This window comes from Rhinoraja longicauda, chromosome 11 (genome assembly GCF_053455715.1).
Source record: "Rhinoraja longicauda isolate Sanriku21f chromosome 11, sRhiLon1.1, whole genome shotgun sequence".
Lineage (NCBI taxonomy): Eukaryota > Metazoa > Chordata > Chondrichthyes > Rajiformes > Arhynchobatidae > Rhinoraja > Rhinoraja longicauda.
In genome coordinates, this window is record NC_135963.1 from 16,776,041 (window position 1) to 16,804,027 (window position 27,987).

General features: G+C 38.1%; 1 protein-coding gene across 22 annotated transcripts in view; it reads left to right on the top strand.

Annotated features, from left to right (window-relative positions):
• ptprfa (protein tyrosine phosphatase receptor type Fa) overlaps nucleotides 1-27,987 on the top strand; it is a 312,377-nt gene that overhangs the window by 238,550 nt on the left and 45,840 nt on the right. For 9 of the 22 annotated variants that reach the window (XM_078408325.1, XM_078408328.1, XM_078408327.1 and 6 more), the window contains 6 exons: nucleotides 3,688-3,842; nucleotides 4,534-4,545; nucleotides 5,776-5,888; nucleotides 17,829-17,861; nucleotides 21,094-21,191; nucleotides 24,226-24,349. In XM_078408325.1, coding sequence (XP_078264451.1) covers nucleotides 3,688-3,842; nucleotides 4,534-4,545; nucleotides 5,776-5,888; nucleotides 17,829-17,861; nucleotides 21,094-21,191; nucleotides 24,226-24,349 — 535 coding nt within the window. The remainder of the gene's footprint in view (nucleotides 1-3,687; nucleotides 3,843-4,533; nucleotides 4,546-5,775; nucleotides 5,889-17,828; nucleotides 17,862-21,093; nucleotides 21,192-24,225; nucleotides 24,350-27,987) is intronic. The other 13 variants (XM_078408326.1, XM_078408330.1, XM_078408341.1 and 10 more) reach the window with 3 other exon arrangements.

Below are 27,987 nucleotides of genomic sequence, written 5' to 3' on the forward strand. Positions count from 1 at the left end.
TCCTGTTAGGAAATGAGATGGGTCAGGTGACGGAGGTATGTGTTGAGGAGCACTTTGGGTCTAGTGATCATAATGCCATTAGTTTCAATATCATTATGGAGAAGGTCAAATCTGGACCAAGGGTTGAGATTTTGGATTGGAGAAAGGCTAATTTTGAGGAGATGAGAAAGGATTTAAAAGGAGTGAAATGGAAATTGTTGTTTTATGAAAAGGATATAATAGAGAAATGGAGGATATTTAAAGGTGAAATTTTGAGAGTACAGAGTCTTTATGTCCCTGTTCGGTGGAAAGGAAAGAATAATAATTTGAAAGAGCCGTGGTTTTCCAGGGAAATTGGACACTTGGTTCGGAAAAAGAGGGAGATATACAATAAATATAAGCGGCAGGGAGTAAATGAGGTTCTTGAGGAATATAAAGAATGTAAAAGGAATCTTAAAAAGGAAATTAGAAAAGCGAAAAAAAGATATGAGGCTGCTTTGGCAAGTAATGTAAAAGTAAACCCCAAGGGGTTCTACAGATATGTCAATAGCAAAAGGATAGTGAGGGATAAAATTGGTCCATTAGAGAGTCAGAGTGGACAGCTATGTGCTGAGCCGGAAGAAATGGGGGAGATATTAAACAATTTCTTTTCTTCGGTATTTACCGAGGAGAAGGATATTGAATTATGTGAGGTAAGCGAAACAAGTAGAGTAGTGATGGAAATTAGGAGGATTAAAGAAGAGGAGGTACGGACACTTTTGAAGAATATAAAAGTGGATAAGTCTCCAGGTCCTGATAGGATATTCCCTAGGACATTGAGGGAAGTTAGTGCAGAAATAGCAGGGGCTATGACGGAAATATTTCAAACGTCATTAGAAACAGGGATGGTGCCGGAAGATTGGCGCATTGCGCATGTTGTGCCTTTGTTTAAAAAAGGTTCTAAAAGTAAACCTAGCAATTATAGACCTATTAGTTTGACGTCTGTGGTGGGAAAATTAATGCAAAAGATACTTAGGGACAATATATATAATTATTTGGATAATCAAGGCCTGGTTAGAAACAGTCAACATGGATTTGTGCCTGGAAGGTCATGTTTGACTAATCTTCTTGAATTTTTTGAAGAGGTTACCAGGGAAATTGATAAGGGCAAGGCTGTGGATGTTGTCTATATGGACTTCAGTAAGGCATTTGACAAGGTTCCACATGGAAGGTTGATTAAGAAGGTTAAATCGTTGGGTATTAATAGTGAGGTTGCAAGATGGATTCAACAATGGCTGAATGGGAGATACCAGAGGGTAACGGTTGACAATTGTATGTCAGGTTGGAGGCCAGTGTCTAGTGGAGTGCCCCAAGGATCTGTGTTGGGTCCACTGTTGTTTGTCATTTACATTAATGATCTGGATGATGGTGTGGCAAATTGGATTAGTAAATATGCAGATGATACTAAGATAGGTGGAGTAGTTGACAGTGAGGTAGATTTTCAAAGTCTACAGAGAGACTTGGGCCTTTTGGAAGGGTGGGCTGAAAGATGGCAGATGGAGTTTAATGCTGATAAGTGTGAGGTGCTGCATTTTGGTAGGACAAATCAAAATAGGACGTACAGGGTAAATGGTAGGGAATTGAGGAATGCAGTGGAACAGAGGGATCTGGGAATAACTGTGCATTGTTCCCTGAAGGTGGAATCTCATGTGGATAGGGTGGTGAAGAAGGCGTTTGGTATGCTTGCCTTTATAAATCAGAGTATCGAGTATAGAAGTTGGGATGTAATGTTGAAATTGTACAGGGCATTGGTGAGGCCGAATCTGGAGTATGGTGTGCAGTTCTGGTCGCCAAATTATAGGAAGGATGTCGACAAAATGGAGAGGGTACAGAGGAGATTTACTAGAATGTTGCCTGGGTTTCAGCACTTAGGCTACAGAGAGAGGTTGAACAGGTTGGGTCTTTATTCTTTGGAGCGTAGAAGGTTGAGGGGGGACTTGATAGAGGTTTTTAAAATTTTGAGAGGGACGGACAGAGTTGACGTGGGTAGGCTTTTCCCTTTGAGAGTGGGGAAGATTCCAACAAGGGGACATAGCTTCAGAATTGAGGGACAAAGGTTTAGTGGTAACATGAGGGGGAACTTCTTTACTCAGAGGGTTGTGGCTGTATGGAATGGGCTTCCGGTGGAAGTGGTGGAGGCTGGCTCGATTTTATTATTTAAGAGTAAATTGGATAGGTATATGGATAGGAGGGGATTGGAGGGTTATGGTCTGAGTGCAGGTAGATGAGACTAGGTCAGAGAGAATGGTCGGCGTGGACTGGTAGGGCCGGACAGGCCTGTTTCCATGCTGTAGTTGTTATATGTTATATATGTTAAACGTCAGTCCCATCAGTCTACCCAATACTATTTCTTGCCTAATGCAAATTTCTTTCAGTTCCTCTACCCCCAAGATCCTCTGTCCTCTAGTACATCTGGGAGATTGTTTGTGTCTTCCTTAATGAAGACAGATCCAAAGTACCTGTTCAACTCTTCTGCCATTTCCTTGTTATCCATAATAATTTCACCCGTGTCTATCTTCAAGGAACCCACATTTGACTTTGCTACTCTTTTTTTCTTACCATTTCTAAAGAAGCTTTTACTGTCCTTCTTTATATTCTTGGCCAGCTTCCCCTCGTACTTCATCTTTTCGGCCCGTATTGCCCGTTTTGTTACCTTCTGTTGAACTATGAAAGTTTCCCAATCCTCTGGCTTCCCGCGACTCTTTGCTGTGTTATAGGTGTATATATATGTTGTGTTTATAGGTACAATGAAAATCTTGCTTGTAACAGTATCGCAGGCACATCGATTTCGACAGCACCCAACACATAAATCATAGAGGACTATGAAAAGAAAAAGACTGTGCCAAAACAAGACCCTCGTGTGAAACACAATTAGGAAATAATTCTATGGTAGTGCAAGAGGCCGTCTGTAGTGTTTCATTGCCAAAGTAACATATGGGTTGTGCACATCAGTTCAGGAACCTGATCGTTGTAGGAAAGTAGCTGTAAATTTCCCCGGTGTGGGACGAATAAAGGAATATATTATTATTAATTCTGAACATGGTGGTGTGGGACATCAGCATCTGTACCTCCTGCCCATGGTAGCAATGAGAAGAGGGGATGACCTGGATAGTGGGTATGCTTGATGATAGAAGCCATTGCCATGAGGCAGTACCTTATGTAGATGTTTTTGATGGTGGGGAGTGCTGTGACCATCACACTCTGCAGCCTCTTGGATACCTTTGCTTTGGGATTGGCAGGCCATGCAACCAGTCAGGATTACTTGCCCTGATTAATAGTTATCTGGTCTAATTGCTCTACCACTTTATGAATACTTTCCATCTACCACACACAATATACCCATTAACTGTAGTAATAGTAGATTTGTACTGTGACTCTATTGCCATTTTGAGCAATGATCCATCACAGTTCCTTATGCTGACTTTTACCCACTGATCTCTCATGAAAGTGTGTCAGGTATTTTAACAGTTTGTGAAATCATATACAAATGTTTGCCTTTGAGGAAAGATAGTTTTTTTTAAATTAGCTATAAAAGCTTTTAATGTTTTTGGTTTTCTATTTATTCAAGTGGAATGGCAACACACTCTTCACTTTTGAAACTGAGAATAACTAAGATATAGAGACATCAGCTAACACAGTAATGTCTTTTCTTTTTTCTCTGCTTGGCAGATGTACGCTGCCAGTCCCTACTCTGATACAATCCTGGTGGAGGTGACCGCTTCGCCAAATACACAAGATGATCCTGAGATGTTGTGGGTGATGGGACCAGTACTTGCCGTTGTGTTAATTATCATCATTGTCATTGCTATTCTTCTGTTCAAAAGGTAAGATAAGTCCAACATTATTTGAGGAGTCCTATGCCAACAGAATGGATGCTAAAGCTATTTAGTTTTACAGCAGGATCTCTTATAAATAGTAGCTTGCATATTAGATGGAACTGAACATTAAGTGAAAACTCCAGCTGGGAAAGAATTTTCTGTTTTAGTTTTCAAATACGATTCTTGGATTGTTCACTAACATTCACCAAAGAAGACACCATGGAGTCATAAAGTCGGGCAACACTTAGACTTGATAAGTATGTGTTTCACTATTTATCAGCCTTTGGTTTGAAAGTTATTAAAGGTTACAACATTATTGAGTTTCTGGAATGTGGTTTATCTACCAGGCCAAGAAATGAGGCAAAAAATATAAAGGGTAGCCAGTTTGAAAATTGATTGAGGTAAAGATTTAGTTCGAGTTTTTCTGAATGGGTATTTTTGTGCTGAAAATAAATGATTGTTTTATATGTGATTCAAATTTGATGTCATGGAACTGGTGCTACAAGCTTTCAAATGTTTTTTTAAAAATTTTGTGGGATCTATAATATCACAACAAATAAATTCTGACCCAGTCATGCAAGGCTATATTTGAGGGAGGCAGAGGGAGAATATTAAACATACTTATTTCATTTGAAGTGAGTAGTAATCATTCACTGATTTTTCTTACTCCATTTATTTTGCCATCTTATGGACACAGTAAACAGGAAAGGTAAGACACACTAATATCTGTAGTGTTACCTTAAACTGAACTCCTAAGACCTCCTTCTGGTTGCAATATTCAAATTTGTTCTTGCTCATTTACCAAAGAAGACAAACAGAAGATATGCTTCTTATCCTCTTGCAATCTTGGTCAAACATGATCTAATTTTCATATTTTTCTTGTTTGGTGCTTCGAATTTAATTGTATTTCTCTACTGAGATTGGTAATATTGCCATGATGAATTATGAGCAGATGCGAATGTTCTACAATTCTATAGCAGATTATGTTGCAGGCTGTTTTGCACAAAATGTGAAATTCCTGAGTTTTTCAACCTATTACTGTAAAATCAGCCTATATTTAGGCTGACCAGCTTTACCTTCCCACTATAAAAAAATCGTTTTCTTTGGGTTTAAAATACATTTTCCCTTCAATACAACAATGAAAGTAAAATCATTTCAGGTTCCGAAAACCCTATTTATTTCAGTCATAATATACTTGCAAAATTTAATTGCTTAATGTTTAATAAGCAAGGCACAAACATGAAAAATAAACTAAATTCTGTCAAGCCTAACTTTATTAGGCAAATCCATTCAAGAGCAAGTTACACTGCTTTGTATTGCATCCGCCAGTCCTATCCCTGCAGATTTTTCGCTCCTTACCGAAATCTTCAACGTTAACAATTTGTACAGTAATTGAGGAATCTGGCAAATACCAAAAGACGGTGGTTTCTGGTCATAACAACAAATTTGATTAAGCTTTTTAAATAAGTTTGATTATTTATATTAAAAATAACATTTGTCTCAAATGGCAATTAATTGGCCTAATTCCAATATTGATTAAATGCAAAAATAATCTTTACGCTGAAAATAAACAGGTTCATCAGCAGCTTAATAAATAAAATACGATATTTCAAGTAGAGCTTCCATGTAAAAATGTTTTATCGGAATTTCTAATTAAGAGTCTGCAATTAAATCATAATTGTTACGTATCTTACAGTCTTGTAAATGGCCTGCATTATGCCTTTGTACCTTTAGACATGTATCATTGTGTGGTGCAACATCAGGATGTGATGTTTTGGCCAAAGGGAAGTTTTATTTAAAAAAATATTCACACAGCTTAGTTGACCAGAAACAAAACACCAGACATGTTTTTTGCCTGTAAATTGCAATATTAGGAGTGAATGGCAGTTTATGGAAATCACTGAAGTTCAAAGATATTAATGACATGTGATTGGTTCAGGAAACGTGCAAGTTCCCCGTCTGCAAAAGATGATGTTCCAGGTGGAAAAGACCCATTGCTGGCACACTCTTCAGATCCGGTGGAAATGAGAAGATTAAACTACCAAACTCCAGGTAAACATTGAGCTTTATGTCAAACAAGGTTATTTTTGTACTTTCTTTAAATCAATATATATGTTACTAAAATCCAAATTAAAGGGTTTTGTTTTTTGGATGACCGAGCTAAATCATGTAAAACTATTTACTACCAATCATTGAAAGATGTCATTAACTTTTCCTATTTATTCCTCCACTTAATGAAAAATCATATTTCCACCTGGCAGTGCTGAATTTATATTTTATCAAACACATTCCTTTTTCTATGGCCTTTTTCTATAACTGGTCTAATATTCTATACAATCTAGTATAATATAATATATTCCTTTATTCGTCCCACACCGGGGAAATTTACATGCAGGCAAAACCATGCAGTACTAAACCATGCAGGCAAAAAAAAAAAGACAAACAAAGCAATTGTACAAGTGGGGATCAATTTATCTTTGTACTTAAGCTATGGAAGAGAAAACAAGCCAAGGGAATGGTGAGTTATAAGATTATTATTATTACTGCAGGGATATGGAATATGTAGCTGTCGTCATTATAGCAGAGGTAACTAGATGGAACAAATAGGCTTATTTTACTGCAGATTTTATTTCATACTAGACCAAGTGGATACGTTGGGCCCATTCCTCGTAGAGGGGGGACAGGGAAGGGGAGAGGGTGTGATTGAGTGAGCCCTGGACCCAAAGCCTCTCCTGTATTGTTGCACCCTCAACCCCCCCCCCCACTCAATCCCCCTTATCCCCCCCTCCTCCTCCCACTGACCCACTCCATCCCCCCCTACCCACCCCCACTTGCCCCTCCCCTGCCCCCACTACCCCCAGCCCTGCCTCCACCCCCATTTCCACCTCCCCAACCCTATTCCACCCTCCCCACTCGCCCCCACCTCGCTCCCCTACCCTCACTCTCCCTGCCTGTGGGCCCGGCAATGCCGCTTACAGCTCCTCTGTGCAAGGGGGGAGAGGAAAGGGGAGAGAAAGGCCATGAGCACGGCACTGATGTCAGTTGGGTGGGTGCCGCCCCCCCCCCCCCCCCTTCTCTCTCGGAGCGGGAGCGGCGACTACACCTCCCGGCGGTCAGCGCTGCCCGATCTGAGGAATGTGCGGACGTGAGGCGCGCGGCGGTGCACAGGGGGGGGTGGAAGGAGCGCAATAGTTAAAGGTCCGGGAGGGTCGCATCAGGTAAAGGGCCTGGGGGGGGGGGGGGGGGAGCGCAAAAGTTACTCTCTCCTCCCCCACACCCACTAACTCTCCCCCACCTCCCCTTTCCCCATAACCCCCCTTTTTCACGCTCTCTCCTCTTCCACCCCCCCATTCTCTCCTCCCCACCGCCACTCTCACTCTCCCCCACCTCCCCTTTCCCCACCACCACCCTTTCGCCCACTCTCACTTCCCGCCACCCCCCCCATTCTCTCCTCCCCCAGCCCCACTCTTACTCTCCCCCACCCCCTCTTTCCCCCACTCTCTCTTTCCCCCACCACCAACTCCCCCCCCACCCCCGCTGTCTCCCTCCCCAGTCCCACTCTCCCTCCCACCCCCACTCTCTCCTCCTCGCACCCTCCCTGTCCCCCCCACTCTTACTCTCCCGGAGCGGCGGACTACTGGAGACGGGCAGCACGGCGGCGGCTGTGGCCTAGCCGAGCTGGGATTACTCGCGGCGGTTGTGGGAGAGGGGAGGGAGAAGCGAGGGGAGATTGGAGAGAGGAGAGGGGATCCCCTGATTGCGGGCGGGCGGCTCCGCTAATGGAGTCCATCTTGTTTGTGTGAGTGAAGAGAGAGTCCATGCGTGCCCTATGGTGACATCATACGCACAGCAGCCCTTGGAAAAATATGTTTAGAAATTAGATTTTTGAACTTTAAAATGTTTCTAACTTTAAAAATATAAGATCGATTTAAATAAAACCTGTTATAAACAGTCGCCGCAAGAGTGGTGATTAAGGTGGCACAAGAATTGTGGCGCCATGGTTTACCGTTTTGGCAAAATCACAGAAATACATATATACATACGGATATATATATTTATATATATATATATATAGATGGAGCTGCTTTATCCCTCCAAGTTCTGAATAGCTTTTATAAATTTAAATAAAATTTGAGTCTGATTGTACATACATCAAAATTCTTCCTCAAATTTAACAAGCTTTAAATAGTTTCTGGGTATTGGTCAAAAACAACAAGCTGCAGTTGCTGGAAATCTGAAATTAGAACAGAAAATCATGGAAATACTGATGGAAGCAATGAAAGTCAACAACCTAAAAAAATTAGCCCTGATTCTCCCTCCACAGATGCTCATGATTGTTTGAGTATTTCCAGCATTTTCTCTTTTTATTTATGACAATTGATGCTTATTTTGCAGGATCCCATTTTTCAAAATATCTAAAACATCATTCCAAAGGTGTACGTTTAAAAATTCTAACCTTGTATCTAATGTCTGAAGGTTCTACCACATAGCCTGTAACTCACGATAACATGAAATATCTACTTTTTTAATACTTGCATTTTTTTATTCGTTTTGACAGGAATAAACTTGTATTAAATAAATATGAGCCCAACAATACCCTTTGGCATTAAATTAATCTTCATACATATAAAGGTATTGAATAAATGTATACATGGGTAAATATATGCAATAAGTTAACCTCGAAATTTGGGTCATATAATAGCATTAAATGATATCCATCTACTTTTCTGGGGAGGAGACCTTTCTAAAACGCAAATTCAAGTAAAACTAGGCAAGTTTGATTGATCTGAAAGCCTTAATTATTGTTATGTAAAAAGAAACGTTACATTCATAGTAATGCAATAATTCTTGTAACCTGTTTGAGGAGGATAAAGACATGATTGAGAGTACTAAAAACATTTAAAAACTTTCAGAAAGAAGAATATTTCAAACACTAGAGAGCATAGCTTTAAGGTGAGAGGCAGAAAAGCTAAAAGGAAGTATGCAGGGCAGGATTTTTTAAACAGTGAGTGAGAGGTGCCAAGGACATAATGCCAGTGGTGGTGATGGAAGCAAATACAATTGTGTCGGTTCCTATGCTAAACTGTTATATGTTCACTTTATTGGTACAAATTTGCACATTTTAGTTTAGAGATACAGTGCGGAAACAAGCCCTTCGGCCCACCAAGTCCGCACCGACCAGCGATCCCCGCACACTAACACTATCCTACACACACCAGGGACAATTCACAATTATACCAAGCCAATTAGCCTACAAACCTGCACCTGGAGAAAACCCACGCGGTCATGGGGTGAACGTACAAACTCCGTAAAGACAGCACCCATAGTCGGGATCGAACCCGCGTCTCCGGCACTGAAAGCACTGTAAGGCAGCAACTCTACCGCTGCACCGCCGTGCCGCCCTCTCTGGAAGAAAGGAATGGATCACATTGCGGATCACATTCTTTCATATTTTATTTTAAGTGTCTATATTCCAGTACAGTCATGTATTATAGAACAACTATGGATACACCACAATTTACCACGGACCTACGTACAATGGTTATATTATTTCACAACAGCAATAATATTGTGTTCAAAAGTTGAAATACTGGTTGCTGACCTTGTTGACGAGGAATACATTTATACTTCTGCAGCCCATGGATTAATCCATAGATCTCAAAATCTTATTAATGAGAACCACATATGCTGTACAGTTGTAAGATTTTGAGGATTGTTTTGTGCTGACAGATGTGTCTTAAAATGGATCTGTGCACAATGAAGTTGATGCTTTGAAAAAATTGAAATGTGAAACTTGTATTCCGTTGATTACAAAGTGGTGGAATTGAAAGTAACGCAGGACCTCATACAAGCTTTTTATAGTAAAAATGTCCAGTAGGTTTTTGTTTGTAATGATGTTTTGTTTGTCGTTCGTTCTCGAAAAAGACCACGACATTTTGTCCAATCTTGTGAAGTGTATGAATATGGCTTATTAAACCGATGGGCACAGAGTTTCCTTACACCTAGATGACAGAAGTGTAGTGGTGCAGCAGCATTAGTGATTCTAGATTTTTGAGATTTTCTCTTCCACTTTGCTTCCTCCATTCCAGCTTCCCTTATATGAACAAGCACCGTTTATTATGCTGGTGCACCAAACAGGATGAACCTACGCTTGTTTTCACTGGTGTGTGTCAACGTTGAAAAACTTCACACATGTTTGAAGAGAATCTTTGAATCCCTTTTTCTATCCACTGCATGATCGCTTGCCCTTGGTCAGCTCTCAGTAAAGTAGCTGCTTTGGTATTCTGCCATTAGACATTCTGACAAGTACTGTTAACTACTTGCACATGACCTGTCTGTGCAGAATACTTCACACCAAGTGGCAAGACAGGATTCCATATACACACAGTTTCTGTCCCAGCATCTACACATTGTTTAAAGAATCACAGATTAAATTACTTGCAGCTTTACTGGTTTATTTATGCAATAACACAACAAATAAATATACAATATTCAATAATACAACAGTTAATACTCAGTAACCAGACCAGAACAGTAAAAAACCAAAGTACATAGTGCAACCAAGACAAAGTCCATGGTAAATCATAGTTGCTTGATCAGGGTTGTGGTTAGTGTGAAGTATTCAAGAGCCTGCTGGTTGCTGAGAAAAAGATGTTCTTGAACCTGGAGGCCACGATTCTCGGGTTCCTGTACCATCTTCCTGATGATAGTAGCGAGATGAGAGCATGGTAAGGGTGGTGTGGGTCTTTGAGGATATTAACTGCCTGTTTGAGGTAGCACCTCCTTTTGATCCATTCGATGGTGGGAAGGTCAGGATGAACTGGGCAATGTCTATCACTATCTGCAGCCTCCTTCGTTCCTGGAGGTTACAGTTACCAAACCAGGCCACGATGCAACAAATCAATGTGGTCTTTAATGTACACCTGCATAGGTTTGATAGAATGAAGACATATTGAACTCTTCAATCTTCTGAAGTAGTAGAGGCAATCATGAGCTTTCTTTGTATTTGCCCCAATGTGTTTGGCGCAGGAAAAATCTCCAGAATTTTGGAACTAGGACCTAGGAACTTGAAACTGTTGACTCTCTCCACAGCGATCCCATTGGTTCATGGATCAGCTTTCCCTTTCTGAAGTCAACATTCAGTTCCTAGGTCGTGCTAACATTGAGAGCAAAATTATTCTGGCTTCATTCAACCAGATTATCACCTCCCTCCTGTACTCATCGGTACCTGTTATTCGTCCAACAACAGTGGTATCGTCGGCAAATTTAAAGATGACATAAGAGCTATGCGGGCTACACAGTCATGGCTATTGAGAAAGTAGAGCAGGGGACTGAGCACACAGCCTTGAGGCATTCCAGTATTAACGATTATTGAGGAGGAAGTACTGTTGCCAGTTCAGAATCATTGAAAACAGTCAACGAGAAAGTCGAAGTTCAAACTGCATACGGCTGAGCAAAGGCTCAGTGCCCTGAGATTGATGTTAAGGTTGGTAGGCATGATGGTGTTGAATGCCGAGCTATTGTTGATGAACAACAGCCTGACATACATGTTCGTTCTCTCCAAGTGGTCCAGTGCAGAGTGGAAAGCCAGTGAGATCACATCCCCTGTTAATCTGTTGTGGCGGTAGGTGAACTAATAGGTCCAGGTCCTTACTAGGTCAGAATTGATATGCATCATAACCAACCTCTTAAAGGAACCTTAAACCATTGGCATCAATGCTACTGGTCGAGCTTTGAATTGGCAATTAGCTGTTTCCTTTCATTTTCTTTACTGAAGACTTTCTTAAATTGCCAAATTCTAAATATTTTCTTTGCGCACCAGCTACTGTGATGAAAACAATTAAAGAATTGTTGAAGAAGTACCTGTGTGGTTTCTTCCACGTTTCCAGTGAAGTTGAGGTTAGCAAAACCTGTACTTAAAAATGTAATGTTTACTGTTGGCTTATAACTTCCAAGTTTGCCTGGACATATTATTCAGAATCATTCTGCACTTGTCAGCCATGTCAGAGCACAGCTTTAATATTTGTGTTCGGAATTGTGAGATTGGAAGTTAGTTTTCAGGACTATTATATTTAATGGCAAAATCTACTGTAGACATGGGTGTTTGGATTTGATTGTATGTGAAATATTCACTAAATTGAACAAAAAAGCAATGGTGATCTAAACTTATTGTGGGAGATGTTCTAGAGCAATAAATTTCTTGTCCTTTTCTACAATTTAGGTTCCAAATTTATTTGGTGGAACATTTGAATGTTTTGTACATTTGTGCACTGAATATATTTTCCTGCCAAAGGATGATTAAAACTAATTAACCACTATTTAATTCTCTGCTCTTCCCCCACTTAGTCACAATCCATAATTTTCAGCTGGGAAAATCAAACGGCTTTCAATTTTATTTAATATCTGCTTTGCTTACCTTCAACAGTGATATTTACATATTTTGGAATGGAAGTTGCTGGAAGGAATATTTATAATATTTTAGTTGGCTACATGAATATCTGGTAATCAGTAGAAATAAATTGCTTCGTTATGCAATGGAGGATGAGCTTAATTTTTTTCCTTTGTATTTCCCCATTGAAAACATTTTGTCAAGTGAACAAAGACACCATTCATGTTGTGATTTAAGAGGTCATGAGAAATGTTTGGCATTCAGCTCTCTATATCAACATGCTCTCAGTAATGTGACAACTTTTTCAGTAGAAAAGGGTGGGGAATGACAATCCTATTGTGCTTTGTTGGTTTGAGATGTAGTATACTCATGAAAGGACCATTGTATCATTAAAAAAAATTGGAAACTGCAGCTGTAAGATGTTTTGGCTATTTTGAGACACTGTGTAAACCAAGAGGTTTAGAATACTGTATCAATTTATTGTCCTTTGAGAAGAATCTAACAATACAATTATTATTTTTATGTTGGGCAGATGGAATTTCATTCAAATAAATGCAGTGTTATATTTTAGTAAGACAAACCAGGGCATACTTACCCAGTAAATTGTAGGATCCTGTTGCAAATCAGAGAAACCTAGGAGAGCAAGTACATAATTCCATGAAAGTCGCAACACGGGTAGTCTGTGGTGAAGAAGACGTTTGGTACACATGCCTTCATTCATCAGGCTATTGAACACGGGAGTTTTTACGTCATGTTGCAGGTGCACAAGGCATCATTAAGGCCACATTTGGAGTGCAGTGTACAGTTCAGTACACCCTGCTGTAGAAAGGATGTCACTATACTGGAACGAGTGCTAAGGAGATATACAAGGATATTTCCGGGTCTGTTATTTGAGTTATAAGGAGAGGCTGGATAGTTCTGAAGTCCTGCAGCACAGAGACAGGGCCTTCAGTCCAACTTAGCCATACTGTCCAAGATGCTCCACCTAAGCTAGTCCCATTTGCCCGTGTTTGCCCCATATCTCTTCAAACCTTTCCTATCCAAAGTCTGCGTCTTTTTCCCCTGAAACATAGGAGGTTGAGTGATGACCCTATTGAGGTTTATAGAATCATGAGGACATGGATAAGGTGAATAGCCCTAGTCTTTTAACCAGGATAAGGGAGTCTAGAACTAGAAAACATAGGTTTAAGGTGCGAGAATAAATATTTAATAGGGACCAAAAGGTATACTACTCCCACTCCTATTTAGTTGTACACTTGAGTGTGGAGTTTAAGGCAATTGTTTTTAAACTCCTAATTGTCATAATTTGGTAATTGATCTAATTAATGAAGCAATTGTGTTGATTATATTTTTCACTTGCACATACTCTTTTCTCAATGTAAAATAAATGCATTTTAAAACCACATAAAATGATTGAAGTAGACTAAAGTTGATGAGGGCAATAAAAAGAAGACAAAAACAATTTACTTAATGTAATCAGATTAAAGGCATACAAACTAATTTGTGTGTAATTCACGATCATGGATACATTTAAAGCATAAATCAGGTTTCTGTCATGTTGATTCACTTCATTCCAACTATATTTAACCTACAAAGTCATATGTGAGTAAATAACTAGACTTTTGTCCTCCAAGGTGCAGTTTATTTCAGTCTGGGATGTTCTTTTGAATCAATGGATTCAAAATGGCTGGGCTCTCCCCATCATTTCCAGTATTTGTTTTCAGTCAATGGATCGTTCCATATTCAAGGAATTAGCGGCCAGCGTAAATGAATACACCGCTGCCAACACAGACTTTATCAGCAAATGTGTGGAGTGTGTGCCAAAGAAGCTAATCTGAATATTTCTCAACTGGAAACAATGAATGAAGCATGGTCTCCACTCTCTAGTGAAGACCAAGTCTGGGGCATTCAAGTCGGGTAGTCCCAACTTGAATGCCTCAAACTTGGTCTTCACAAGATCTTTGAAAACCTCCAGGGACGTCAAGAGACAATTCCACACCAAGCCAAAGTCCCAGACCAATTGTACATGTTATAATGGACAACAATGCAAAGTTGGGCAGAATCACTGGCAACCACGCATCCTTCTCGAATGAACTCAATGCAGTCTATGCTCATTTTAAACAGAAGCTAAAACTTTTTTAGTCAGAGAGTTGTGAATCTGTGGAATTCTCTGCCTCAGAGGGCAGTGGAGGCCAATTCTCTGAATACATTCAAGAGAGAGCTAGATAGAGCTCTTAAGGATAGTGGAGTCAGCGGGTATGGGGAGAAAGCAGGAACGGGGTACTGATTGAGAATGATCAGCCATGATCACATTGAATGGCGGTGCTGGCTCAAAGGGCCGAATGGCCTACTCCTGCACCTATTGTCTATTGTCAGTGGAATGGTGTCACCTGCCCCAACAGCCTCAGGTGCATATGTATTGAGGGTCACCATCACAGATATCAGATCGGCCTTCCTGAGAGTAATCCCCAGCCGTGTCCTCAGAATTTGTGTGGACCAGCTGGCAGGAGTATTTGCAAACATTTTTAATCTCTTCCTACTACAACCTGATGTTCCCATCTGTTTTAAGAAGACCAGTATCATCCCAGTGCCAAAGAAAAACAAGATAGTATACCTTAGTGACTACCATCATGTGGCTCTGCAATTCAGCATCATGAAGTGCTTTGAGTGGCTGGTCATAGATAGTCCTGATCCATTGCAATTCTCCCACTAGGTCCATGGCAGACAGCATCATCATTGGAACATCTGAGTAACAAGGGCATCTACCCCAGACTCCTATTTATTGACCAAAGCTTTTCCTTCCACACCATAATTCCAAACAAACATCTCCAATCTTTTGGACATAAGAATCAGCACTCCCCCCCCCCCCCCCCCCAAACTGGATCCTTGACTTCCTGAACCATAGACTACAATCAATTACAATAGTCAACAAAACATTCTCCATGATAATTTTCAACGTCGATGATCTTGTCAGGCTGCATCCTCAGCCCCTTCCTATACTTCCTTTACAATCATGACTTTGTGGCCAAATTCTGCTCTCACTCTACACATCAGTTTGTGTCTGACACCACCTTAGTGAGCTTGATTGCAAACAATGACGAGATGCAGTACAGGAAGAAGATTTTAAAAAATGGAAGCATTGTGTCAAAAGCTTTTTTTTAAATCCTCTCCCTCAATGTCCTCAAAATGAAGGAGTTGGTAATCACACCCTAGTCTGTTTTTATGGTGCTGAAGTGGAGATAATGGAGAGCTTCAAAAGTTGCAAATATCATCAGTAATTTGATGTGGTCTAACCACATTGATGCCGTGGCTAATGTGGAACGTCTCTACTTCCTCAGAAGCATAAACAAATTCAGCGTGCCACCTCTGACTCTTTCTAATTTCTTCAGATGCACCATAGAAAGTGTCCTATCCAGATGCCTGACAGCTTGGTGTGGTAAACTGCCCCGCCCATGACCGCAAGAACTTGCAGAAAAATGTGAACACAGCCCAGTCCATCATGCAAACCAGCTCTCTCTCCCCCAGGAATGCATGAAAACAATGCATTTTACTGTACCTTGGTACACATGACAATGATAAACAAAAAACAATTGTTAATTCCAATTAGACTCAGTGAAAATGGATTTTAATGTAACTGTACAGTACTGGCTGGAAGGGGAGTGATGTGGTGGGCCATTCTATGAAAATAAGCGGGCCACTATAAGAATAGCGAATAGTTATTAAAATCCTATCACTACAGAGAAGCATCCTTTATGTACTTTATTGAGAATCAAATCAAAATGCAGTCCCCAAAGCAAAATGATGTACATTAAAATCCTGGAGGTAAAAGAGAGAATACTCAAACAGGTTTAACCATCCTTCAGAATCACCTCTTCAGAAGATGCAATTGGATCCAAGGTTACAAGACACGATTAGTTGAATGGTGCAAAGATGTGGAAGCTGGTTCCTTTTTATTAATATTAATGTATTATGACATATAACCAACAGATGAGAATGGGTCTTGGTATTAAAAGAATAGTCGCGCCATGAAACTACAGGATGGTAATTAAAAGAAATATTTCAACAGTCTGAAAGACTGCATAATTGGCAATCAGAGATAATTGTCTTACAAACGAGAGCAATAACAGGTGAAATTAGCATTGTGCAGTGGAATTAGAAAATAAGCATGATACCAGTTAAAATTAGCCATGTAATTATACTGTTCAAATTAAAGTTCCAGTCGTACTTCACCTCCATCCTGGATCTTTCAGTATAATTGTTCCAAAGATCTCACTTGAACAGTTGGTAAATAAATTATTTGGTTTACATCTGCAATATAATGCAACAAACGTGAACATTTTCTCCATTACCTCAAAAGTAGACAATTATATCAGTGGACAAATCATCTGTTTCAATGATTGATCAAGAGCAGTAGATTTATGCATAAAAGTATAGTCTGGATATCACTCCAGAACTAAAGCTAAAGGGACACCTGATAAAGATGGGAAACTCAAAGAGAAGGAAGTAGATGTGTACGGAGTTGCCCAGTAGCTTGCGGTAAGTCACAGGATATACAAAGGCATTATGAGAGAAATTTGAAAATGTTTTCAACGAATGTGGTCAAAATTATTTCCAATTTGAATAATAGTCTTTAAATTTAAAATTGAACCAAAAACCAAATGAATGCATGAGATAAATGGATCAACTAAGCTGCCAAATGAAAATGACTAAATCACTTATTTTAAAAAGTATATAATGTGCCCTTTAGCTGCTGGATTCCATTTTACTGACCATCCTGCCTAATGGTTCAATTATTATTTTATGGCTTCACCACAAAAATAATTATTGGCAAGTACTAATTTTCTTCAACGCTAGCGCTCATTTATGACTGACCCAAGGTGGTATAAACACCTGTTTGCTCGATGATAAAGGACTGACTTTAATATGCAAAAGTATAGACGTGTTTGTCCCTATTCTGGCCCCCCACCCTTGCATCAACACTTCAACAGAGCAACATGCCTGTATGGATTTATAGGTTTCGTGTGATCACAGTGGATTAAATGGAATTTTCATGTTGAAACGGTCTATTTTACATAACTATGAAATAGTGATGTCAAAGCAAAACTGCATCTGTATTATGTTTATTTCTTGTTTGGCTTTTTCCTTTTTATGTGGATGCTCTCTTAATATTCTCAGGGGTTCAAATAGGAAATTGGAACTGAAGAACAACAACAGGCACACTTCCAGTAATTAGGGAACAAGTGGTGATTAAATAAAACAGGAAACGTGTTTTCTTGCACAGTACTTGAACCAGGCAGAATTCATATGGCAATTGAAAGAAGTGAACAGCTAATCTACTGTTATGAAAGGATCACTGTTTGTGTTCAGTGTTCACATGGTGGAAATATTCCAAGTTAAAAAGAAAGCTGCATACGGGGGGGAAATACTTAAGTGGTATTTGAGCCTCTTGAGAGTACAACCGTTTCTGCACTTATTTGAATGTTGAACCTGATTAATTTTCTCTGGTTGAAGCTAATGTTTTCTTCCTTTATTTAAAAAAAAACATTTCTACATCATTTTCTTCCCTTATAAAACAAAATTTCTACAACATTTTCTTCCCACAGGTCCAAGTGTCCCCAGTTGCCCAAACAACTCAAGTTAGTTTAATTGTCCTGTGTCTCATCTGCCCTTTTTTCTGTATATTTCCTCTTGCTGTGCCATGAAGGTTATTTTTGCTCAAAAAAGCTAATCTCAACTTCAAACTGACTAATTGAGCAGTATCCCCTTTGTTATCTACACAGCCTCAATTAAAGTTGTATATTCACATTCTGTTTAAAAAAAAAAAAATTAAAAAAAATTATGGACAAGTTTACAAATTAACTTGGCCAAAAATGTTCTAAAACATTTTGGTAAGCATGCCAATTGCCAAATCTCTGTACTGAATATCTGCTGCGAGAGGTTACTTAATGGGGCAAGTGGCTTTCCCGTCTTAACTCTACAAAACAAAGTTTCTGGTCTTTTACCCTTTCCCACACCTTTTATTTATTCTATTTAAAAGCCATTTTATCACGAGTAGGAAGCATGTCCATCAAATAGAAAATGAATCCATACTTCATGAAATAGCTTTGCTGGGAAAAGCTTATTCTTAAGAGTATAACAATACAAAACTGTCAGTCGAGCCTTTAAATTCCTTTTATGAAAATAAATTTATTTATTCTCAATGAAAAAGAAAACATGCATTTTTTTCAACCAACAGCAGTTCATATTTTGAATTGGAATATTTAAAACAGTTTGTCTTTGTAAAAGGTCAACTGACATTTTTGCATTATTCTTTACATTAGACTAAGTTTAATAATGCAGGCTGAGAGACAAAAGAAACAGAAACTTAGAAAATAGGTGCAGGAGCAGGCCATTAGGCCCTTCAAGCTGGCTCCGCCATTCAATATGATCATGGCTCACCATCAAAAATCAATAGCCCGTTCCTGCTTTCTCCCCATATCCCTTGATTCTGTTAGCCCTAAGAGCTATATCTAACTCTCTCAAGAATTACACACAAATGTAGTAATGAAGTTCAAAGTGAAAGGCAATCAGCATTAGTGTAATAATTTAATGAACGTTGTGTTGAAAATAGTTGTGCACATTGACTAAAGATTTTAAAAGCATTACTGAGTGAGGTTTTTTAAATAACTATGTAAAACATTAAAAAACCCTTTAAATACCCATTTAAGAATTCCAGTTTTTCAGTGTTGGACGTGTCATGAAGTTCATCTTTGCTCAAAAAAGCTAATCTCATCTCCAATCTGACTGACTGAGCATTTTCTCCTCTGGTTAATTACACGGTCTCAATTAAAGTGATTTTATTCCATCACTGTGCTGACCCATGAACGACTGCTTGAAGAGTTTATATCCAAGGGTCTGGGAAAACTAATACTCTTACTAAGTACTTTTAAAATAATTCAATGCCAATGTGCAGTGAAAATAATCTGCCACAACATGGCACATGATTTGTTACAACTAATTTTATAGATTGAGCAGCTCTAATTTTGCATCTTTTTACATTTATTTCAAAGACATTCAATCCTCATATCATTAATATTTTTCTGTCCTAATTGCTTTACATTTGGTTTACCAAAGGGCCTACTTCTGGCGTTTTGTTCCATGTACAAATGTCCACTTTAAGTTTATTATAATTTAAGCTAGTTGTTCCTCTAATGTCTCCCACTCAAACACAAAAGTTTCAAACTAGTATCTGCCACATTATATGATTTTCAAGAACTTAATTACTGTAATTGCTCACGTGTGACAGTAAACACAATATGAAATAATAATTATGTCTCTTTTGTAATGGAGATGTTTGACACTTCTAACACATTTTTATATAAAAAGCTGTTAAATGTGTTTTGGAGGCTGTCGATCGGTACTGTAAAGGATCAGTGTGCACATTTAGTCCACACATTTTATGATGATCTGTAAATTAAATCTAGTTATCTGAATAGGAACTAAGTTTCTGGTTGCTGGTTCTTACCACTAACTGAAGTACAAAGTGTCCTTTAAAGCATCTTTTACTTAATTCTTATTTTGAGTCTTTTATGAGCTACTAACTAGTACGATGGAAATATAAAGGTTTTTTAAAAACTCTTTGTAATACTTCATTACAAAATAATGACTTGCATGTTGGCATCCATAATTAGCTGAGTCTCACCATCACTCCACTAGTATCTAAAATTGTAGTGCTGGGTAAACAATAATGTTTTTCAAAGAAAGTGGTTTAGTAATGCTTACATCAGGAACTGTATACTTGCATAAAAATGTGCATGGATTTATGCAAGCATCAAAAGGTAGAGGCTGAATCCAAGTCTTTTTGACTCCTGAAATAATGTGTGAATGATAAATTATTATGAAACAACTTTTTATAGAATGATTAGTTAATTGGATAATTAAATACATTAAAAAAAACACATTAAGATCTGATAGATGATCTTTAATTAAACGTGTGTATAGATACTGTTATAGACAATAGATAGGTTTGTGATCTCTTAGATATCAAGAGCTATAATAAACACAAAATAAACCAACAAAAAACTGCTTCTGATTCCTGAAACCTTAAACATTTTATTTATGTTTTACGTTGGAAAAATTGAAAATTGTTTAGAACTGTTTTTCATTTTTTCCTAAAAACTAAAATAGATAAAATGGAACCACTGAAAGGTACATTTCCCACTTCAAAACAAATAATATGTAATAAATGTTACGGTGTAGTTGGAAAATACTAAGCAGAATGTGGAGTTCTGCAGAGAAAGTGTTAATTCCACTCATTCCATATTTATAATAATAGCTGAAGAATATGAAAACATGAAGCAGAAAAGAACATGAACCTCTTTCCACTTCCCTGCCCACAAGTAATTTCCTTGAGTGATTATTTTGTAATAAGAGAAAGTCAGGAGTAAGAATTCTTTTGAGTACTGCAACGTTGATTATTCTCTTTCCCTCTCGAAACAGAAACATTCACTATGGATTTAATTATAAACTCATCCTGTGTAGCTGAGAAAAAGGGGTTGCTGCATTTTAACAGCCTTCACTGTCCTACTCATTCAAATCTGCCTTTATCATCATTTTTCTGTATGTAACCACATATGGGCTGCTTAGAAACTTTGTGCCATGTGATCAGTTGCATCTAAGCATGTTCGCTAGAGAACAGTTTCAACCATGCACTTTTACTTACTTAAAAAAATCCACAAATGTTGGCGCATGTGATATTGTATTTACATTGTTATTGGTAAAATCACACATAACCTTTTTACATACATGCTTTTAATACTTCCATTTTATTTAATTTGTTTTTAAAAATATCTTGCCATTTTACTGACTTGCTTACTCTTATTTGGTTAGGCATGAGAGATCATCCGCCAATTCCTGTCACTGATCTAGCTGACAACATTGAAAGATTGAAGGCCAATGATAATTTGAAGTTCTCACAGGAGTATGAGGTAGGTTAAACCCAAGATAATATGTAGAATGCATCGGTCAGTCTTGTATTTGTAAAATGATCATCTAAAACCAAATAAAATAATCTCACAACTGCCATGAAATGCACTGGAAGTACACTTTGGTGAAATCACAAGCTGCTGTTTACAAGAGCATTGTTCTTTGTCAGAAACACCTGCAGAATGTGAATCTGAAACAAGAAACTTCATATGCTGGACTTAAGTGAAATACAAAGTGCTGGAGGATCTTGTGCACTGAAACTCATGTAGAAGCTGCATCCATGAGGGGTGATGCTGTGTAATATTGCAGCTTTATTGTTGTGGCCATTAGCCTTGGTGGAAATGGCATCATTTTGTTATCTGCGGGACATCCCTGACCCATCTCATGTACAATAAGAAATTCATGTAATCAATAAGTAAATATAAATAACGCAAAATTTACATATTTGGAATTGTATTATCAGTATGATGGGCATTGATGGCTTATATGTGCACTCAGTTATGGTGTAGAATATAGTTTTCAGTTTGATTGTGGTTAACATTTTTTGTGCCAATTAAATAATTATTTAAAAAGCCTCAAAGCAGTCATACCTGTTCAAATCATATAAAATAAATCTACACATGCAGGAAATCTCAACTACAAATGTGAAATACTGGAAGTCTGTGTATGTCAGTCATTTTTACACACATACAACTGCTTGGTCTGTTTTGAGTAACTTCTAGATTTTTATGCTATTGAATATATAAATAGCACTTGACTCTGTGTTAGGTTTATTTCTCCGAAAACAAAAATGATCTGAAGCAGTTCAACAAAAGGTTTTGGCATAAGCATTTATCTTTCTTCAATATAAAGCCTCTATTTGTGACTGATAAGAGATATTCTGGAGCTGTGCCAGGTTTTTGCTGCTAGTCATTTTGCCATGTGACGTATCCCCAGCAACAATATTACTCACAAACCAAACTAAACTCCAATAAAACTTCAAAGATACAGAACTAATGAAGCGTGATAGGCTAAACCTTGAAAATGCCCACAAATAAAATTTGTAATGGAAATAGATGAAACACTTTGATATGTTGTAATGAATCTCATCGTTGTTTCTTCTCTATTGCACTTAGACAGTGAATAATGAACACTTGCAACCCTTTCACATATTTGTCCATTGGATATCTATTACCATTATCGAGCCCTTTTGGAGTAATGAATAACTCATCACGTTTCAAACTCGCATGCTTCATTTCAGAATTATTTCTGCTATAATGTGTTCTTTAGTTAAAGCTTTTTCATGGCTGCCATATAATTAGGAAGGCAAGTAATGTTCTGTCAATACAGTTTCCATGCTGCTCTGCAGTTTCAGTCATTTACTGTTGATCATTGACATCACAAAATGAACTCAGCAAGAGAGTTAACTGCTGATTTGAAAATCTTTTTTATTCACAGGTCAGGGGACAGAATTTTTGAGATGCCCAAGTCCCTTTAGAGAGTTGTTAACTTCATGCTTAAAAAATAATGAAACGGTAGAAGCGGTATTGCTGAAATTCGTATTATTATTAGAGCAGGAAAAGCAGATAGATATTCCAGAAATGAGAACTGTATTTCACATCAAAATAAATTAAGTAGTTGCTGTTACTTTTATGATTTGGGAATTACAGCGCAATTTCAGTCCAAAAGGAAATGATAAAGTTTTTCATGCAGAAATTTTAAATAAAAATTGAACTGGCTTTTTTCTCTGGGACAGTGATACATGGACTGTTGGTTAATCTTATCTGGTCCGTATAATATAAATTAGGTAAACATACTAAGCCAGAAATCCATAATGCAATTGAATAGAATTTCATCTGAAAAACATTTGCTCCACTTCATCCTTGCATAGCTTGCACTTCAGGAAAATACACGACAGTACATTGTGCATGTGATGCATCTGCAAATTGAGGCTTCTGAACATAGTTGATTGATGGCAATCAAAGTGCTCTGGACAATATGTGTCATTGCTATTGAGGGCGTGCAGCGTAGGTTCACTAGGTTAATTCCCGGAATGGCGGGACTGTCGTATGTTGAAAGGCTGGAGCAATTAGGCTTGTATACACTGGAATTTAGAAGGATGAGGGGGGATCTTATTGAAACATATAAGATAATTAGGGGATTGGACACATTAGAGGCAGGAAACATGTTCCCAATGTTGGGGGAGTCCAGAACAAGGGGCCACAGTTTAAGAATAAGGGGTAGGCCATTTAGAACGGAGATGAGGAAGAACTTTTTCAGTCAGAGAGTGGTGAAGGGGTGGAATTCTCTGCCTCAGAAGGCAGTGGAGGCCAGTTCGTTGGATGTTTTCAAGAGAGAGCTGGATAGAGCTCTTAAGGATAGCGGAGTGAGGGGGTATGGGGAGAAGGCAGGAACGGGGTACTGATTGAGAGTGATCAGCCATGATCGCATTGAATGGCGGTGCTGGCTCGAAGGGCTGAATGGCCTACTCCTGCACCTTTTGTCTATTGTCTATTGACACAAATTCGTAGTATAAGTCCAAACTCTGCAAAAGGCGCAAGCCTTGACTGTAGGCACCAGGCCTGAACATCATCACATATTGCTTCATGTGGCCTAATCTAAAACAGGCACAAATCCCCTGCAGAGGAACATCTCAATCCACAATGTTATGACCAAAAGGTTTTTTACTCTTTGACAAGTTAATTTTAAGGATATTAGATGCACTGTTTTGTAGTTTTACACTTGTGCTATTGTGGTATTTGCACTTGTAAACTTGATTTCAATTGGTTGTATGTTTGAAAAGAGTGGGTTGCAAAGACAGGAAGATAAAGGCTCGCAGGAACTTTGGCATGAGGTTTAATGTGCTTTCAATTAATTTGACTATTTTCTACCATCTGAATTCTCTAGAATTATTGCCTTATCTTATTCTCATGTAACCTTTGCTTCAATAGTCATCAATAGGGGAAATTAAATTCCTCGTATATTGCAAAAGTTACTTGGCTAATAATGATTATGATAATGATGATTATGATGATCTTCCCTTTTATTCTGTTTTAGTCAATTGATCCTGGTCAGCAGTTCACGTGGGAGAATTCCAACATGGAAGTAAATAAACCGAAAAATCGCTATGCCAATGTTATTGCCTACGACCATTCAAGAGTTATCCTCACCTCTGTTGATGGCAAGTATATCTGCAGATTATTAAATTATTGTGACTGCTTCCTTGGATCTGATTCCAATCAGATATTTGAACAGCTTATGGGCATGCCATCGATTCCGCTGAGTGATAAATGGCAATAATATTGATGAGAACGTGGCTGACATTGTTTTTAATGCCGTGTGTTATACAACTGGCATCAAAGTTAAAGTTTATGGAAATAAATATATATCTGAATCTGCATGCTCGGAACATTGGTGGTGCCAGACTGACAGAACATGTAGTCTCCTGTAAGAGACAAAGAATCTTGCACAATTTTGGGAAAATATTCTGAAACATTTTCTAAAGAATATTTTCCTTATCTGGCCAATGATCTAACTCCCAAAGGCAACCAGGTAATATAATCATCGTGGTGACTGGATGATAGAATTTGGAAGATTGCATTTCATTTCGCTTGTCATTTTGATATATATAAAATCGATATAACCTAATGACAAATTGCACAGCTGCAAAATTGTCCTTACGAGAACTGAGTTAGCTTTTTTATAAAATGGTTAAATGGAGCATTTTTTCTTTCTTTTGCTCTGAATGTGAATAACTGAATAATCTGCAAAGTTTTGATCATACCTTTGGCTGATTATTAGCTATAACTGGAAATTATATTTAATTATGTTATTTGGATGAATATGCTGTGTAGAACTCCACTTTGAGGTCTTAGTTCTGGTCCTTTTTTCATATAATGTTACAGTTTGATTCATTCCTGTCCCAGTTTTACTCCCTCTGGGTGCCAGTGAAAGTTAATTACGCAATAGTTGCATTGGCAAGAAACCTTGCATTCTGGACAATGGCATTAAAAACAATTGCATAAATGGGAAAAGGGCAGTTAGGAGTTAGTGTTTCAGATTTGCAATGACTAAGTTATTTTTTCCCCACAGAATTTTCAAACATGAAGGTGTTTATAATAGCTATAAGTTTATTTTATTACTGCAAGCTAGAATACTCAAGGTTACATGTGACATTGTTTAATGGGGTATCATTGCACAAAATATCAATAGAAGTCCCCAACAGTTGTCATTTTCCAAAGTAACTTTCTTAAGTAGCCCCCCATGGTGAAACTAAGAGACAATGATATCTGATTCCTACAGGGCCAGTAACTAATTTGGCAGGCATAATACAAATAATGTTGTATAATCCCAGATTCATCAGTCGCAATATATTAAATTTACGTGATGGAAATATGCATTATAACAGAACTCCCTGTATCAAAATACCTCACCAGTCAAACAAAAGATCAAATTCATATCAGGACATTTAAAATATATGTGATGGGTAGCATTAATATGGAATAATTGGGGGTTAGTAGTTTTATGACCCATGCAATTGGCCAGATGTCGCAAAGGTGAATAATGACTTTATCCCACAGTACCGTTTAGTAGCCTTTGGTTGCTGAGGATGTTACTGCTTCCATTCAGGTCAATGCCCACTGTTTTGTATTGATATAAAGTAAGGTTCTCCAAAATTTTGCTTCAGTTTTTTACTCGACTGTCGGAAGACATTTATCTAGAACCATTCTCTGTTTGAATTTACTAAAGTATGCAATTGTCTTGTAAGCCCATATTTATTGTTTTACAATGTTTACATCCATTTATAATTCTTTGCTGATGAGCACATTCAACATTTATCGCTGGCTCCAGGTCTATGATGTAGATCATGCTAAATTTGGTAGTTCTATGAATAGAATCATCAAAGATGCATTTCACTTTGGAAAGCCTTAAAACTAGGTCATGAAACAATGTTTCTCATGAATTTCAATGCCCTGATGAAGCACTTCAGCATCAGTTTATCAGATCTGACACAAACTTTGATCTTCCAAACACATATTTGGTTTGGTGAATTATTCAACAAAATGACTTTTTCTGCTTACAGATGCATTGAGTTCTTCATAAAGCAAATTTAAATGTTAGTATTGGGCCATCCATCTGTTGCATTTGCATTGTGTTAATTAGGGCTTTTTTCCAGGCTTAGATTGTATAGCTTTAATGCCTCCAATGTCGTCATAATTTATGCCCCAGCTGTTCCTAACAGTTCTTTTTCTACAATAATAACCAATGTTTAATGTGGCTGAAATATTTTAAATCTTTTTTCTTAACTGAGGAGCAATTCTTCTGAATCACTATGTTCCAATCCTGAGGCCCCTGTGCTTGCCACACTGAGCTCTCGAGCGGATTCAATGTCCAGGCATTGACTTGGGGATCTTGTTCTCTTCAAATGACCATGAAAAAAATTGAAGTTGTTGGAAACCTGAACTAAAAACAAAAATACTGGAAACAGCGCATCAGGGAGTATATGTAAAAAAAAACAGAGTTAACGTCTCAGGTCCAAGATCCTGCGTCAGAACTGGGAAGGAGATTTATATTCAAAATCCCTTCTGATAATAATGGGCTGCACTGACTTGAGTCAGCGCATCTGCAGAGCATGTGGAACTAGATCCTTGTACGGTGACTGGTGAAGACCTACATCAACGAATCTTAGAACCTCTAAATGCTTTTAAGAATAGCAAGAGCAATGCTGACAAAATTGTGCACAACCTTACAGATTGGTTTCCATTAAAAAAGAGACTTTGTATATTTTGATTAATTTAACTGCACTGATTTTAGCAAATCAAAAAAACTGCATTTTTTAATGAAGAAGGGTCTCGACCCAAAACATCACCTATTCCTTTTCTCCAGAGATGCTGTCCGACCCGCTGAGTTTTGTCCAGCTTTTCGTGTCTATCTTGCATTTAAAAAATATTTTTTTTATCTCTCTTTCCCAGTTCTGATGAAGAGTCTCTGATGTGAAATTTTAACTCTATTTCTCTTTCCATGGACACTGCCTGGCATGCTGAGTATTTCCAGCATTTTCTATTTTTATTGTTCTAATCGCTGATTCTGTCTCTAAATTCTTAGAAATATGTGCAATATTGCCCAAAATATCAGATTGTTCTTCCCTGATCCTTCACTCTTTTCCATTGTTTTAATCTTTTTGGTGGTGTGGGGCAACACAAAAAGTTGTAGTTCATAGAATATTAGAAATGTACACTTGCTATCAGACTAATTTAAAACAACCTTCATTTAAATTAGAAACTGGTGAAAATGACAATAAAACGACTAGGGAGGTTCTGCGGTACTGTCACAATTATCACTTTTTATTCCTTTGTGACTTTGCAAGCACTGTGGTGCATGGAAAGGTGTCAAAGGAGCTGGAATTATTCACAGAATACAACTGATAGCTTTAACCGCTGGTGAGCTCAGAGCAGGACCTTACCACATGTCAAGGTCATTCAAGGGCAGAGTATGCATCTTTTAATGCAAAATTGTAGTCTGCTCATAATATGTACAGTAAGTGCAATCTGTAATCATTCTGCCATCAATTCAATACATTCTCTTGCAATACATCAGCACCACTCGTGTTTCCTCCTTAAACTACGCACCCATGAAGTATTTAACTGTAATCCCTCCCCACAACCTTTGTAGTGACAACTCCGAGTTTTAGAGCATCATATCTTGGAATATGCTAGTCATCATCATTTTGTTGTAGACATCGACTTACATTGGGCAACCAGCAAGTGTCATGTTTTCACCAAGTTATTGACCTTCCAACAATAATTGATGTTTGTCTCA